This window comes from Nematolebias whitei, chromosome 13 (assembly GCF_014905685.2).
Source record: "Nematolebias whitei isolate Nwh7 chromosome 13, NemWhi1, whole genome shotgun sequence".
Lineage (NCBI taxonomy): Eukaryota > Metazoa > Chordata > Actinopteri > Cyprinodontiformes > Rivulidae > Nematolebias > Nematolebias whitei.
The window spans coordinates 4,846,661-4,861,378 of record NC_056510.1 but is presented as its reverse complement, the minus strand read 5'-3'; the positions used below and the strand labels follow the sequence as shown (position 1 = coordinate 4,861,378).

Below are 14,718 nucleotides of genomic sequence, written 5' to 3'. Positions count from 1 at the left end.
CAGGGGTGGTGAATGGTAACTTAAGAGGGGTGGAGAATGGTAACTCAAGAGGGGTGGAGAACGTTAACTCAAGAGGGGTGAAGAATGGTAACTCAAGATGGGTGGACAATGGTAACTCAAGAGGGGTGGAGAATGATAACTCAAGAGAGGTGGAGAATGGTAACTCAAGATGGGTGGACAATGGTAACTCAAGAGGGGTGGAGAATGATAACTCATGAGGGGTGAAGAATAGTAACTCTGGGGTGAATAATGGTAACTCAAGATGGGTGAAGAATGATAACTCATGAGGGGTGAAGAATGGTAATTCAGGAGTGGTAAATGGTAAGTCAAGAGGGATGGAGAATGGTAAATCAAGACAGGGGGAGAATAACTCATAAGGGGTGAAGAATGGTAACTCTGGGGTGAAGAATCGTAACTCAAGAGGAGTGGAGAATGGTAACTCAATAGGGGTGGAGAATGGTAACTCAAGAGGAGTGAAGAATGATAACTCATGAGGGGTGAAGAATGGTAACTCAGGGGTGGTGAATGGTAACTCAGGGGTGAAGAATGCTAACTCAAGAGGGGTAGAGAACGGTAACTCAGGAGTAGTGGACGGTAACTTCCTAACGGTTTCTTGCTTTTAAAAGGGAGTTTTTCCTTTCCACTGTTGCCACTGTGCTTGCTCAGGATGGGAGACTGCAATGAAGCCAAGATTCAATTTGTCTGCTGGATTCCTTAGATAGAGAACTTTACTAATTGGCTTTTATGTATGTGAATGTTTCTGTAAAGTGCCCTGAGACAACTTTGTTGTGATTTGGCGCTATATAAATAAACTGAATTGAATTGAATTAACTCATGAGCTGTGATTAGTTTATGGCTGAGTTCAGTTGTAAACAAATTTGTTGAAATATTTGCATTTTTGTAACACAGTTTGTATAAAAACCACAAGGATATACAATAGAGTTACATTAACCCCAAAAGAATCATTTAATGATGCATAACTCTTGTTAGAAGCGTTTATAAAATAATTTATACAGAAAATCCTTTAAGCTCACAGCTGTAATGATCTTAAACTGATTTTCAACACTAACACTAGAGTTTCTCTCTGTGGAAACTGTCCTTAGGTCACCATTTGTTATAAACTGAACTGAAGGTCAACATGCTGCAGGTCTAGAGTTCAGAGGTCAAAGTTCAGGTTTTCATGGAGCAGAAGTCAAAAGAGAACCTCAGAAAGCTGCTGATCAGACACTCACAGGAAACATCAAACCTTCAGAACATTTATGCAGGACAAGGTTTGTGTAATTCTTTGGCTTTGCAGATACATTAAACAGGACCTCTGTGGTTCTGCAGGACCAGATTCCTGTTTCTCTGTGGTTCTGTAGATGAATTAAACATGAACTCTGTGGGTTTAAATGATGCTTTACTGTTTCTGCTCAGGATGACTTCATTTGGCCAACATGAGCGATGGATGATGCAACTGACAGAAAGGAAGAAGGTAAGACCTATTATCACTTGGATGAGACCCAATTCAGAACAAAACTCATCAAAACCCTGGCTCAGTTTTACTGCTGGGGGGTGCAGAGGGTCAGGTACCACAACTTAATCAGGATAAGGTCTGGTACCAAAACTCAATTAGGAGGGGGTCTCAGGTACCACAAATTAATAAGGAGGGTGTCAGGTACAACTTACTTAGGAGATCATGGAGAATTTAATCATATTGAACTGACAAGTGTTCCCCAAATTCTTGCAACATATTAGATGTGCAGCTAGGGGTGTAAAAACACAGGACAAAGCCTACAGCAGTATTCAAACAGTCTACAAAGTAATCCCCTCACCATACCTAAGTTGGTCAGATCACACATCTGTACTGTTGATTCCAGCATACACCCCTCTCAGGAGGAGAACTCCACCAGTCATAGCATGAAGTATATCAGCTGCAGGACTGGTTTGAGAGGACAGTTTGGTACAAATTTGACCATCACGACTTGGAGGAACACACCACATCTGTGATTTCATGTCAGCTTCTGTGTCAACAATGTCACTGTTAAAAAAATGTGTTTGGTTGTATTCCAATAAGAAACCCTGGATGACTAAAGAGGTCCAGATCATGTTGAGGTAAAGTGATGCCAATTTCAGGTCTTGAGACAGAGCAGAGTACAGTGAACCTTCACCTATCGCGGGGTTACGTTCCAGAGACCCCCACTGCAGGTGAAAATCCATGAAGAAGCAGCATTACAATTATTGTATTATTTATATAGGTGTAAGGCTTTGTAAACCCTTCCCACGCTCCAACAAACTTTTCCCACTCTCTTACAAACACTTCATATGCTCTTAAACACTTTGGTGATAGAGATGAAGATGATGATGAGATGAGTGTACAGTACTGCACAGTGTGTACAGTACACGCAATATAAAAAGTGGGTTTAAAACACTTGCCATACAGTGAAGCCGCAAGAAATGAACCGCGATTTAATGAGGGATGATTGTACATTGTGGCCAGAGCTGAAGTGAAGAGAGGCATCAGGGAGGCAAAGACAGTGTACAAGAAGAAGGTGGAAGACCATTTTCACAGCAACAGCATGCAACATGTGAGGCAGGGAGTCCAGCATCTCATCCACTATAAGTCCAGCAACACAATGCGATGGAGGGAAATGCTGCCCTTGTGGAGGAGCTAAACCATTTTTATGTATGGTTGAAATAAAAGGACCTGAGGCAGCCACGGCTCTACCACCTTACTGGAGTAACCCTAGCATCACAAGGCAGGAACATGAGGTGAGGTGCATTCCGAGGGCAGTGAATCCCAGAAAAGCTGCTGGACCAGATGGAGTGACTGGGAAGATCCTCCAAGAACATGCAGACCAGCTGACTGAGGTCTTCACTAAGATTTTTAATGTATTTTTGTCTCAGTCATAAGTCGGCCATAATTGTTCTGATGCCCAAAAGGACCAACATTAGCAGCCTCAATGACTATTGGCTAGTAGCTCTAACATCAATTGTTATAGTGTTTGAAAAACTGGTGCGTCACCAACCATACCCTGCCTGTCGTCTACACTGGATCTGCTTCAGTTTGCATACAGAGCTAATAGATCAACAGAGGACGCCATCGCTACAGCGCTCCATGTTACCATATTCTATGTAGCATGAAGATGCACTCCCCTGACCTATGACCTTTTGGGTTGTCTTCTACCAGATTCAGCCTGAACTGTTTTCTTTAAAGTTACTTTTGACTTGAATAATGTCTGATGTTCGGCTCCTTCGACTTCGAGACAAGCAGTCTGTGTAATTTCTCTGAGGAAACCTCTGCAACTATGTCTGACAAACCTGATGTGAAAGAGGTCGAAACCTTCGACAACACCAAACTGAAGAAGACTGAGACTCGTGAGAAGAACACATTGCTGACCAAAGAAACCATCGAACAGGAGAAATCTGAGTCCTCATGAAGTCCAGCCCTCCCATGCACTGAACATTCCACATGCTTCGCAAACTTCATCCCCATCGTGTGTATTTGAAGATGTAGCACTTAAATTGTGGCAATGGTTGCAAATTCCTTACCTCAACTCAATGAGATGTCTTTATAAAAATGGCCTCGTGTGGGATCTGGTCATCTGTAGTGTTTGCAGTGTGCCATTATGCTGGCATGTCAGGAAATGTAATGGACTTTATGGTTCTGTTGGTCTGCTCCGACCACTGAATGCTCACTAAATGTTCTTTGTCAACCTGAAATGCACATGTTTAAATATGCAAAATAAAATCATACAAAATGTAAAAAAAAAAAAGGGGGGGGACGGCTGTGGCTGAGTGGTTAGAGCAGTCGTCCTCCAATGCGAGAGTTGGGGGTTCGAATTCATCAGCAGTCACATGTCGAAGTGTCCCTGGGCAAAACACTGAACTCCTCATAGCCTCTGATGTGTGTCCCATCAGTGTATGAATGTAATAAAGCACTGATTAGTCTCTTTAGAATGATTTGTTCAATTAGCTTTGTAGAGATCAAGTAGAGTGCTGTATGAATGGGTAAATGAGGCACAGATTGTAATGTAAAGCGCTTTGAGTATCTTGAAATAAGATAGAAAGGTGCTATATAAGTACAGTCCATTTACCATCCATTTGATGTTGTCACATATTCAGTGTCCTTGGACTCAGAGTCGGCTGCAGTCTGACTAATGTTTATTATATTCTTCTAGGTTTTTAAGAAAAAAAAGCCAACAAAATCAAAAATGAAATTTGTATACAACAGGTGTGAACATGAATAATGTTGATTATTGTTTTCAATTATAATGTGTTTTGACATACTTTCTCTGCTCTGTTTTTCAGAAGAGAACTTTTCCTTGTGAAACGCCCCCGTGAGTAAATGTTTTTGAGCCAGAATCTGTTTAAATCAGATGGGAGTGATAACAACTGAGATACCCCCAGAACACTTCTGAGAGCTGATATTCTCTTGGCCTCAGACAATGGACTTGTGTCTACACTGGTCTTGTTAGACCTCAGTGCTGCATTTGATACAGTTGATCACAATATTTTACTACAGAGGCTTGAATATGATATTGAGATTACAGGAACGGCTCTAAAATGGTTTAAATCATATTTATCTGATAGATTCCAGTCTGTAAATGTAAATGATGAATCCTCTACTTACACCATAGTTAGTCGTGGAGTTCAGTGCTTGGACTAATACTCTTGACTTTATATATGCTTCCATTAGGTAAAGTTATTAAACAGCATGGAATACATTTTCATTGTTATGCTGATGATACACAGTTATATTTGACCATGAAACCCACTGTGATTGTGACTTGGCGCTATATAAATAAACTGAATTGAACTGACAGTAAAGATCCATCCATCCACACCTCAGTCAGGACGGGGTCAATGATTTTGTACTTCACACAGAAATTAGTACAGAAAAACCAACCTCTGCAGTTCTGAATTTCTTTGGTTGGATCAGGTTCTGTTTAGAACCCTTCTGGTAGACTGGGTTCTGTTTTCTAGATGAACATTCTTATGAACCAACAATAGCAATACCCCTCCTCCATTATTCTTTCTGCTTCACAGAAATAAACTGATGCTGAGATTCAGTGTGTGCCCACCCCCTGAAAAATGGAACATGTTCAAGGTCTTGACTCGCAGAGAAACAAACCGGACTCTAACTCAAAAGAACAAAAGAGTTACATGAGAAAATTTAAAAAAGAAGGAAAATGTTTGAAAACATGAAAAATAAAAGGGAGGGACAAATAGAAGCAGTGAGAGGGGAGGGGGGAGAAATGTCTAGGTGTTATATATACCTGTATGCTCATATTTGTGTCTTAGGAGGGAACTGGTCTTCTGGAATGTTTTGTCGCACAAGTCACAGGCGTACGTACCACTTTCAGTCTTCTTAATCTTCTTCCTGGAGAGCAGAGAGTCGCTGTCTGACAGAGGGTCCATCGTCCCGTCCAACAGCCCCCCCTGAGACAGAGACACAGCTTCAATCATAATCCCACACCTGCCGCCTTCACGCTCTGAGACACCCCCTCCTGCCTTCATGATCCCAAGTCTGGACAGGGCTTAAGGGCCCAACCTGGGTAAATCCTTCATCCAGGAGACTCTTAAAAACAGTGGGGGGATTTGAAACAGGGAGGTGTAGGAGCGTGAATAAAAGGTAAACTCAGATCTTATTTCAGAGCCCATCCTGAAACAGAGCTGCGTTTCAACCTGCAGGACTTTCAGATTTAAAGGTACCTTCAGACCAAACAGTATTCTACAGCATTTTATTAACTTTAACTAACTTCACCCTAAACTACCCTGATGCTCAATAATCCAGGAAGATAAATCTAACACGGGTGAGTCAAAGAACTATCTACAAAGAACACAATCCAAAGGACCTGACTCAACCGTTAGATTTACCCTAAACTAAATTTATATCTACATTTAACTTCCTTAAACTAACTTTAACTTTAACTAAATTTAACCGTACTTCATTTTATTTATAACTATAATAACTTTATAACGTCTACTTAAACTACATTGAGCTAACTTTCTTGTACCTAACTTTATTTAACTTACTAACTGTACTTTACTCTAAAATATAAATTAACAAAGTTTACTGTTAGGTAACTTTTAATTTGAACTGTTTTAAATTTAGATATAACAAGTTTTGGAAGGCAAAATTTACACCAACATACAGCAAAGTCCAAATCTTAGTCAGAACAAGTGGACTCTGACTGGTTAAAACAACGTAACTATTCTGATCGGTTAAAAGGGAGTGTCTGTATTTCAAATGAATGAACAAGTGCAACACAGGACTACTTCATCGCCCCAAGAAATAACTATTGGTGAAACGCTGCCTGCCTTGGCAACAGTTTGTACTCTGAAGAACCCAAACCAGACCAGGAGTTCATGGAGGAACGGTGAGTGTCAAGCTTTATGGGGTTGATAAGTGATCGAAAATCATGAAGTGAGTTTAATTTTTCTACAATGCATCAGCTGGTTGTTACATCACCCCACTTTTCTGATCTGTCATTCAATGCCAGCAGAGAAATTTCTTATAAAGTTATGTTGTCTCCATCATTACCCCTAGAGACCACTGTCTACTGTTGTTTAATAACGTGTATAAAGATGCACACTAAAGGTACCTCCATCAGTATTTCTCTCTGGTCTGAGATCCTGTCAACTTCAGTCTAATCTGCAAAGTATTGCAGTTGTATTTTTGCTATGAAAGCACAAAAGAACATTCACAAAATATGAAAGTGGACCTATTTATTGTGTGACGTGCTGTTAGTTTCCCATGGGTGTTTTCTCATGTAAGAAAACCCTAAAAGCCTTCATTAATGTCATGCTGAGAACTTCTGCTCAGTCACTGCATCAAAGCACCAAAAAAAATAAATAAAAATAATAAAAGGTTGATCATGGCCTTGACTGTTTAGACCCATTTTGAACCCTTCAAGTTTCTGAACCTTTGAAGGTCCAACTTCGTGAGCAGGAATTTAATCTCTTGGAGCCTTATTTAGACCCTTCATTGGTAAACAGGTAAAACTGAGCTCAGGTCATCAACAGAGTTTTCATGTTTCACCACAAATAAATATGTACAGTGTACCAACTTTTAACTCTAAAGATTAAGCTCTTGAATCTTCAAATATTTAAAGTCAAAATCCAGCACAACCACAAGTCATGGTAATTAATAGCCTACAAATCAGATAAATACTACATGAGCCTTTATTAACTGCCAGAGTTGAGGCTCTCAATGGCACTCGTCAGGTCTATTCTTATTAAAGTTGTGGGAACATTAGAAACAATCTGCTCTGGTTTTACCTGGAAAATTGATTTTCGCTGGTACTTTCTCCTCTGCTGCAGTTCGGCAAATGTAGCTCCTGCAGAATAGGTATAGGTCATGTGGGGCAGGAAGCCTATAGGATCAAGACCTGGGTAGGGCCTGAGGCCTGGGATGGCAGTCTGAGAATGATTTATGAAAGTGGGTGGAGGAAAAACTCTGTGAGGTGATAGGGAGGTGTAGACAGGGCCAGCAGCAAAGGGATTATTCCCAAAGATGGGGCTGGTGCTCTTCCCCAGCTGGTGGATGGAGTTACTTCCCCCATCTGAACCTAGATCCTCCTTCTTGATGTTGACAAGTTCTAAAGGCCCAAATTCTTGTTGGTGTCCTGATAGCTCCCTGTTGGGTCCATTGATGAAACCATTGGGTCCAAGTCTTTCCTGTGCCATGTGTTTGGGCAGAGACAAATCCAGGGGTATGTCTCCATGGGCTTCCAGGCTGTTTGGAGTGGAAGACGTAAGCTGGGAATTTTTGGATGAGGTGGATGAAAGGTTTAAGGGTGACAGAGTGTTGTTCTTCAAGAGGTCTGTGGGGTCTAGTGGTTTTTCCCTTTTTGTTTGTGTGTTGGTTGTAAACTGGTTGGCCTTTGTAAGTCTGTGGGCAGCATTGTTGTTAGTGACATCATCATGTAAATTTATGGCAAGAAGTGAGACGGGAGATTGGCTTAAGCTGTGGTCTAGTTCACAGTGGCCAGGAATGGACAACTTTGTCCTCAAACTGTCCATATAATAGTTCTGACTGTTTGACTTGGCAAACCACTCCTTGACAAACTCCTGAGGAAGGCCAACAGCGAGTGAAATCTTGAGCAATTCCTCAGAGTTGGGTTCAGTGTTCATGGAAAAGTAGCCATTGAGCACTGACATGTGCTTCTTCAATGAACTGGTGGGACTGGTTTCCCTCTCAGTAGAAGACAGTTCATTAGCCATCAGCCCTCTGCAGCTGGCAGGACTGCTTTCTGCTGGCTGAAGGACTGTTTTGATCTCCTCATTCATTCTGCACAGATAGCGCTCGTGTTGGTGAAGTGGGATGGGCCCAGGAAAGGTTTCCTTGCAATATTGACAGGAAAACGACAGGAACTGGTTCTGTCCATCAAGGGACTTCGCTTTACTGATCAAATCAAAAGATTTCTGTTTTTTAACATCAATTTGCATCTTGGACTCATTGATCAGATTCTTGGCATCAATGACTTTCTCCAGTGTGTAGTCAATGATGCTCTTGGTGGGGCTACATTGACCCATCGTTTGAAAACCAGTTTGGGCCTCCATTTGGGCCTCAAGCTCCTTCATGTAGGCTCTGAACTTGGATATCTCCTCAGGGTTACCATGCATCCTCTGCCTGTACACAGTATTATCTACGATCTGAAGTACCTTCTGGACCTCACTCAGGTTGTTCCCAAGAGGTCCTGTGTAACCCAGAAGAGACAGATCAAGTCCCATACCTCCCAGATTTTGAAGGGGTGTCTCCTGGATGTCCATGGGACTTCTGCTTCGACCGTTTAGGTAGACCACTGGTCTCCCAATCCCATGTTGCGACGCCATCAGCAGCCGATACTCGTTGAAGTCCATTGGCTCGGCTTTGATGTTCAGTGATCCTGGCAGATCCGATGGGCCAAGCGGTTGCTCATTTTCTAGTTTGTGCTGAAAATTAGCGAGGGCGGGGCTTCCAGGTGAGGAGGTTGTCGAGTTTGGGGAAGAGCCAGGCTTGTTTCCGTTACGTGTTCGTCCATTAAGAGCAATCAAACTGATGCATTTCTTGCTGCTGATGTGGGAACTGTAGGACCCGGAGTGGGAGAAGCGCTTCTTACAGTTGGAACATTCGTACGGTTTCTCACCTGGAACACAACATAAAGAGGATGTTCAGCTCCCAGGTTCATCTGAATTTTTCCATCAGTTTCATTCATTGACAAACTGCATGGAACTTGTCTATATAATAATAATAATAATAATAATAATGTATTCTCATCATTGTATGTTCCCATACAACGGCAAACATCTCAACAACCAGAAACCACCTCATCTGGATGGGTCTCTGACAGTTTATCTTCAAGTTCAAAAGTACACATTTGACTGAAATGAAAAATAAAATGCCTTGATTTAGGTTTCTCCAAAAAAAAAACTAAAAAAAACTTTTCTGTCATGTTCCATATTCTCATCAGGGTCAGGGGATCAAAGCTGCCTCCTCTCCTTTAAATCTAGAAATATCTAACTATGTTTATTAGATTTTCTTGAAAACGTTCAAGAGGCATATCCATACATTGATTTTTATCTTCAAAAAAATGAAACCAATGAATCAGCTGAGGTTCCTGCTCCCTTTGTGCTTTCTGACTTTTCATTATACTAAAGTTGATTTCAGCTTGTGTTCAGTCTGACATGTTGTTTTAACAGAATGATGAAAACTGAAACAAGGACCAGCGCAGAAACGTTGCTCTCCTCACCGCTGTGAATACGAAGATGCTCCTTTAGGTGGTGTTTGTACTTGAAAGCTTTTCCACACTCGTTGCACTTGAACTTGCGGTTGGCAGCTCCTTCGCTGAGCAGCGGCGGCTGCAGAGAGAAGAAACCGATTAGAGATGAAGGAGGAGGAGGAGTGGGAGTCGAGTACCATGACAGAGACAGAATCTCCTGAATGTCTGCGTGTGACGGGCTTTCTGAGAAACAGTGTGGGCTGACGGTGCATTCCCAACATTTCACATGCAAATACAGACAAAAACAAACATAAACAGCGAAGGGAAGGAGGGGGGCCGCGGTCAGGGGCCCTCCCTATTATTAGAAGAGTGACTCCTTTAGTTTCAGATAAAACACAAACCTGAACCTGAATCATTTAATTCATTTAACAGCAGCTCTGACATTCTTTAACCACAGGTTAACGCACACACCAAGAAAAAGAAAGAGCCATCAGAAACTGATGACTAATCAGTGGCAGATTAACAAACTCAACACGTTGAAAAAGATCTTTTTTAATCTGTTTTAACAACTATGAAGTCTCGTTTTGAAGAACGATATTGGTATAAAATCAAATGTAATGTTAAAGTACTGAACTGAAGCAGATCTCCGCCCCTGACCTTGAGATCTCAGCTCACATCGTTGATAAAGTTGAATTAACCGAAACAATGAACAGGTGCTTCATATTTCTGTTTGTAAATAAAAAACAACAGGGAGTCATGTGACTGACTGATTTAAACGTGTGCTGTTGTGAACACAGATGATAACATAAATTCCAATAAAAACACACTTAGAGGATTAGGATTCTCCAACCCAGCAGGCAAAAGACCATCTGGTTCTGGTTCAGTCAGTCAGGTAGAGGTGGTGGGGTGTCTCTGAGGTCTGAGCCCAACAGGTCAGATCAGGAACTCTCATTACATTCGTAATGTGACTCGGAGCTTAGATACTGACTTTCATGAGACTTCTGTATCCTAACGGTTGTCAGGCAGCAGGAACATCGCCAGGTTTTCAGACTTGGACAACCAGAGCGAAGTTCACAAGCTGCATAACAAGCATGGCTGCACTGGGAAGAAACCCCGCTCACAAACCATATACTGCAACTGTGGGTGGGGCCACAAACAATATCAGAAGGAAGAAACTCCGCCCACACAATGAACTGCAGCAGTTAGGCAGGGCCACAAACACTGTAGTAGGAAGAAACCCCGCCCACAAAGTATGCACTGCAGCTGATGGGCGGGGCCACAAACAGCCATGGAAAGAAACTCCACCCACACAGCAAAGACTGAAGGCCTGGCACTAGAACAGGCTGAACAATGTGTTGAAATTTCTTTATCTGAGCGATGGTCTGATCAAGGCTCCTGTTACAGGAACGAATGATACTTTAATCTGGATGAAAAATGCAAGAAAGATGGCTGGAGGTTTATAAAAAACAGGAAGTTAAAGCTCATCATTGAAGGTAAAATAAAAATTCTACAATTCAGCTTGTCAACAGGAAGTAATAAATGGACGCTTGTTCTAATTACACAACTTTGTTCCCACATTGTCTCCACATTTAAAGATGTTTTCAGGCTCTGAACCAACAATCATTCCCCAAACCTAAAGACATTTGTTTAGTTGGTGATGATTTAACTCTACATTTCCTCCCAGTAAGTATTATATGATAATAAATCATAAACATATATGATAGTACTCTATTCTTAATAAGCATGGAGGTGAAAACCTTTGGTTCCTCCCTCCCTAAAGATGACCACCATTCACCAACAGCTATGACACAAAGTGGCATCTGTAGTTGGGCCTTGAAACATCTAGCTGTCTGTCTCACGTTAGGTGTTGTGTTAAAAGACGAGGCCCTGAAGTTGCTGCATTGCCCTCATGAGCAAATAAAAAAGAAAATAAAGATCTAGTGGCATTTCTTAAATACTAACTGTACGCAGAGAATATCATGGCAGAGCACTTTAATGAAACATGTAGGGTTGAAAAGTACAACTAGTCCCCATCCTGGTCCAGGAGCAGCTCCCACTCTTCACTGCCTGCAACACCAGAAGTTACGAACAGTCCCTCACATTGGTTCCAAGCTCCTAGCGTAATAACCATACAGTGAATTTATGTACAATGTGCCAATGACTGAAGACTTGGACATAATTTATTTTATATACGTAAAAAAACAAGAGTTCTACAAATGCTAAGAAGTGAATTTGATACGCTTGGCAAGCATCCACTGTTTTGCTAATTTCTGTAATTTAATAATAATTTCATGATATTTTTCACTGATTTCAACTGATACTATCTGATACTAACTGTCTGTTTTTTAATTCTTAATTGTTTGTTTTTAACTTCTGTATTGTGCAGCACGTTGTGCACCTTTTGGCTGCTGGAAAGGGCTCTATAAATAAAGTTTGATTGATTGATACGAGGGCAGCACGGTGGCGCAACTAGTAGAGCTGCTGCCTCTCAGCGAGCAGGTCCTTGGTTCAAACCCCGGTCCAGGGGCCTTTCTGGGTGGAGTTTGCATGTTCTCTCCGTGCATGCGTGGGTTTTCTCCGGGTGCTCCGGTTTCCTCCCACAGACCAAAAACATGCATGTTAGGCTGATTGGTAACTCTAAATTGTCCCTAGGTGTGAGTGAGAGAGTGAATGGTTGTTTGTCTCGTTTGTCTCTATGTGTCCCTGTGATGGACTTGCGACCCGTCCAGGGTGTATCCCGCCCCTCGCACATTGATTGCTGGACATGGGCACCAGTGACCCCGTGACCCAAAATGGAATAAACGGGTAAAGGTAATGGATGGATGGATGGATGATTGATACGACTGAGGATCTACAAACTGAGCTGCGGAGCCAAACTTTGATGGTTTCTGTTCGTGTCACATGACCCCCGTTGTTCCAACTCAATTTATGTAACTCCCGTTGATGATTGCGTCATCGGTCAGATCATGGGTCAACTGATTCAGCAGCCAATCAGGTGTCACCGCTGCAGGTTGGTGAATGTTGTCCACAATGAGACTACGACCTGAAGGAAACATGTCCCAAGTGAGGATGTGATTCGTTGCAGGTGCTCACCTGTTCTATGGCGGGCTTGTGAGAGGTCATGTGACGTTCCAGCTGAGCTCGCTGGGCGAAGGCGTTGGTGCAGAGCGGGCAGGTAAAGCTCTCCTCCATCTTCTCATGGCGATATCTGATGTGCTCTTTCAGCGACGTCAGACGCTTGTACCCACGTTCACAGTAGGGACACGTGAGCAGCTGAGCAAAGTCGTCTGTGGCGCTGAGCGGCAGGTCTGTAGCAGAGGTCAAAGGTCAGTGACTTAAACAAACAAAAGATTTGTCAAAATCAGCTCGCTGGATTTCATCCCTGATGGCAGTTGATCTGTTCGTTTTACGTGTGGTAAAGCTACTTCCTGACAGCCTTCACATTAAAAGCCTTGTCACCACCTTTCTTCACTGGGTTCTTTGAAGGAAACTAAAAATGTGTTAACTACAAGAGACATTTTTCTAGTTTTACTTTTCTACCTGGACATTTGCATGTGTTCCTTCTTTCCTTTGCTCCCAAACTGAGCTAAGGTTTGGTGTGGGTGTAACTGAGCCATCCCCAACACAAACTCTGAGATCTTTGTTTAAAACTGTAGGATGAACGATGGCGGGCGATATGCATTCGTTTGATGAATGCTGCTGTGGTTCCTCTCACCGTGATCCCCCTCCTCCTGACCAGTGGCCTCAGGCGTGCTCAGTCTTGTTGCCTCCTCCGGGGCTTCTGGGTAAATGATGGCAGTGTCGCTGCGCTGCAGGTATTCATCCATGGTCGGCAGGTGACTGATGCTGTCCTCCAGTTTAGGTTTGAGGAAGTAGTCGTCCAGCTCACAGATGCTGTCCAGCTGACTCTCTGAGGAAACAGGAGGATCGTCAGCATAAAGACACAGCTGCCCTGAGCGTGCCCTGCAGGGACCAACTGGCTGTGGTTGGTGTCAGACAATTTCACCAACGCAAACCTTAAAATATTTACAAGTTGTTTGAAATAAAAACAATCTCCAGTTATTGTCAGAAATGTTGGAGAAAAACAGGAGAAAAGTCATGGTAAGTTTCTGTTTGTACCAAAAGTTAAAACACTGAATTTACGTATTTACAGCTACAGGTTGTCCTGCAGCTTTTCTTCCAAATAAAACCAAACAGTTCCTCTGTGGTGAGTCCTAAAGTCACTCAGGGCTTAACAAAAGCAGTTTCTGTTTCTCCGAGACAACCTGCTTTCGTCTCGGACAAACAGATTTTGCCTCGAGGCTTTCTGGTGGACAACCAAATAGACATGGATTAAAGTTCTCTGTCACTGCCACGGCTTTCCATCCCCTGTAAAAATGAATGGGGGGAAAAAAACGTGTTGTTTTGGTGTTTTTAAAGTCATCCAGGGATTAAACTGACGCTGCTTAATAAACACAACCAGAGCGACAGTTTGACCCCATCAGAGCCGAGCAGGGCGCGGCCTGCTGTCTGATCCACCAGGTGATCGCAGTGTTCCTGACTCAGAGACAGACTGCAGGTGAGAGCACCGGTGGACTGTTTTCAAGGAGGACACCCGCTACCCTAACCAAGGTGATGACGTAATAAATTATTAAACGTCTATGTATTAAACATATGTTTTTGCACATGACCAATTCACTGCAGCCGAGGGAGAAACCAGAACTGATACAGCATCACCCCCCACCCCCCACCTCCAGCACCGCACCCCGACCTCCACAGGACTTTAGTATCTAAGGTCAAACTTTATAATAAATGTTAATGTGTTCAGAGCGTCGTCATCGTACAGACACGTGCAACCTGCGCACATGAAACTAAAAACTTCTGGTCGGAGGTTTTTTAAAATCGTCTCTTCCTTCAAAACAATGTTAGTCTGGATGGAGCCTCACTACAGACACTAAACTGTGTACTTTTACTAAAGTCATGTACACACTATACTGTGTACTTTTACTAAAGTCATGTACACACTATACTGTGTACTTTTACTAAGGTCATG

The 14,718-nt window shown here is 42.5% G+C and overlaps 2 protein-coding genes across 2 annotated transcripts in view; one reads left to right on the top strand and one right to left on the bottom strand.

The window, feature by feature from the left end:
* Nucleotides 1–14,718, bottom strand: part of zeb2a (zinc finger E-box binding homeobox 2a) — a 39,623-nt gene that overhangs the window by 1,643 nt on the left and 23,262 nt on the right. Inside the window, exons 3-7 of the mRNA XM_037686799.1 lie at nt 13,402–13,596; nt 12,780–12,994; nt 9,717–9,825; nt 7,264–9,113; nt 5,259–5,421 (exon numbers count right to left, since the gene is read on the bottom strand). Of these exons, the coding sequence (XP_037542727.1) occupies nt 5,259–5,421; nt 7,264–9,113; nt 9,717–9,825; nt 12,780–12,994; nt 13,402–13,596 (2,532 nt within the window). The remainder of the gene's footprint in view (nt 1–5,258; nt 5,422–7,263; nt 9,114–9,716; nt 9,826–12,779; nt 12,995–13,401; nt 13,597–14,718) is intronic.
* Nucleotides 3,288–3,496, top strand: LOC119419480 (thymosin beta-like). The gene has a single exon (XM_037686798.1). It carries the CDS (start codon nt 3,288–3,290, stop codon nt 3,417–3,419), a length of 132 nt encoding a protein of 43 aa, XP_037542726.1. The 3' UTR covers nt 3,420–3,496.

Excerpts from the sequence above, each read along its gene's own strand:
- LOC119419480 (XM_037686798.1), top strand. The coding sequence starts at position 3,288 with ATGTCTGACAAACCTGATGTGAAAGAGGTCGAAACCTTCGACAACACC.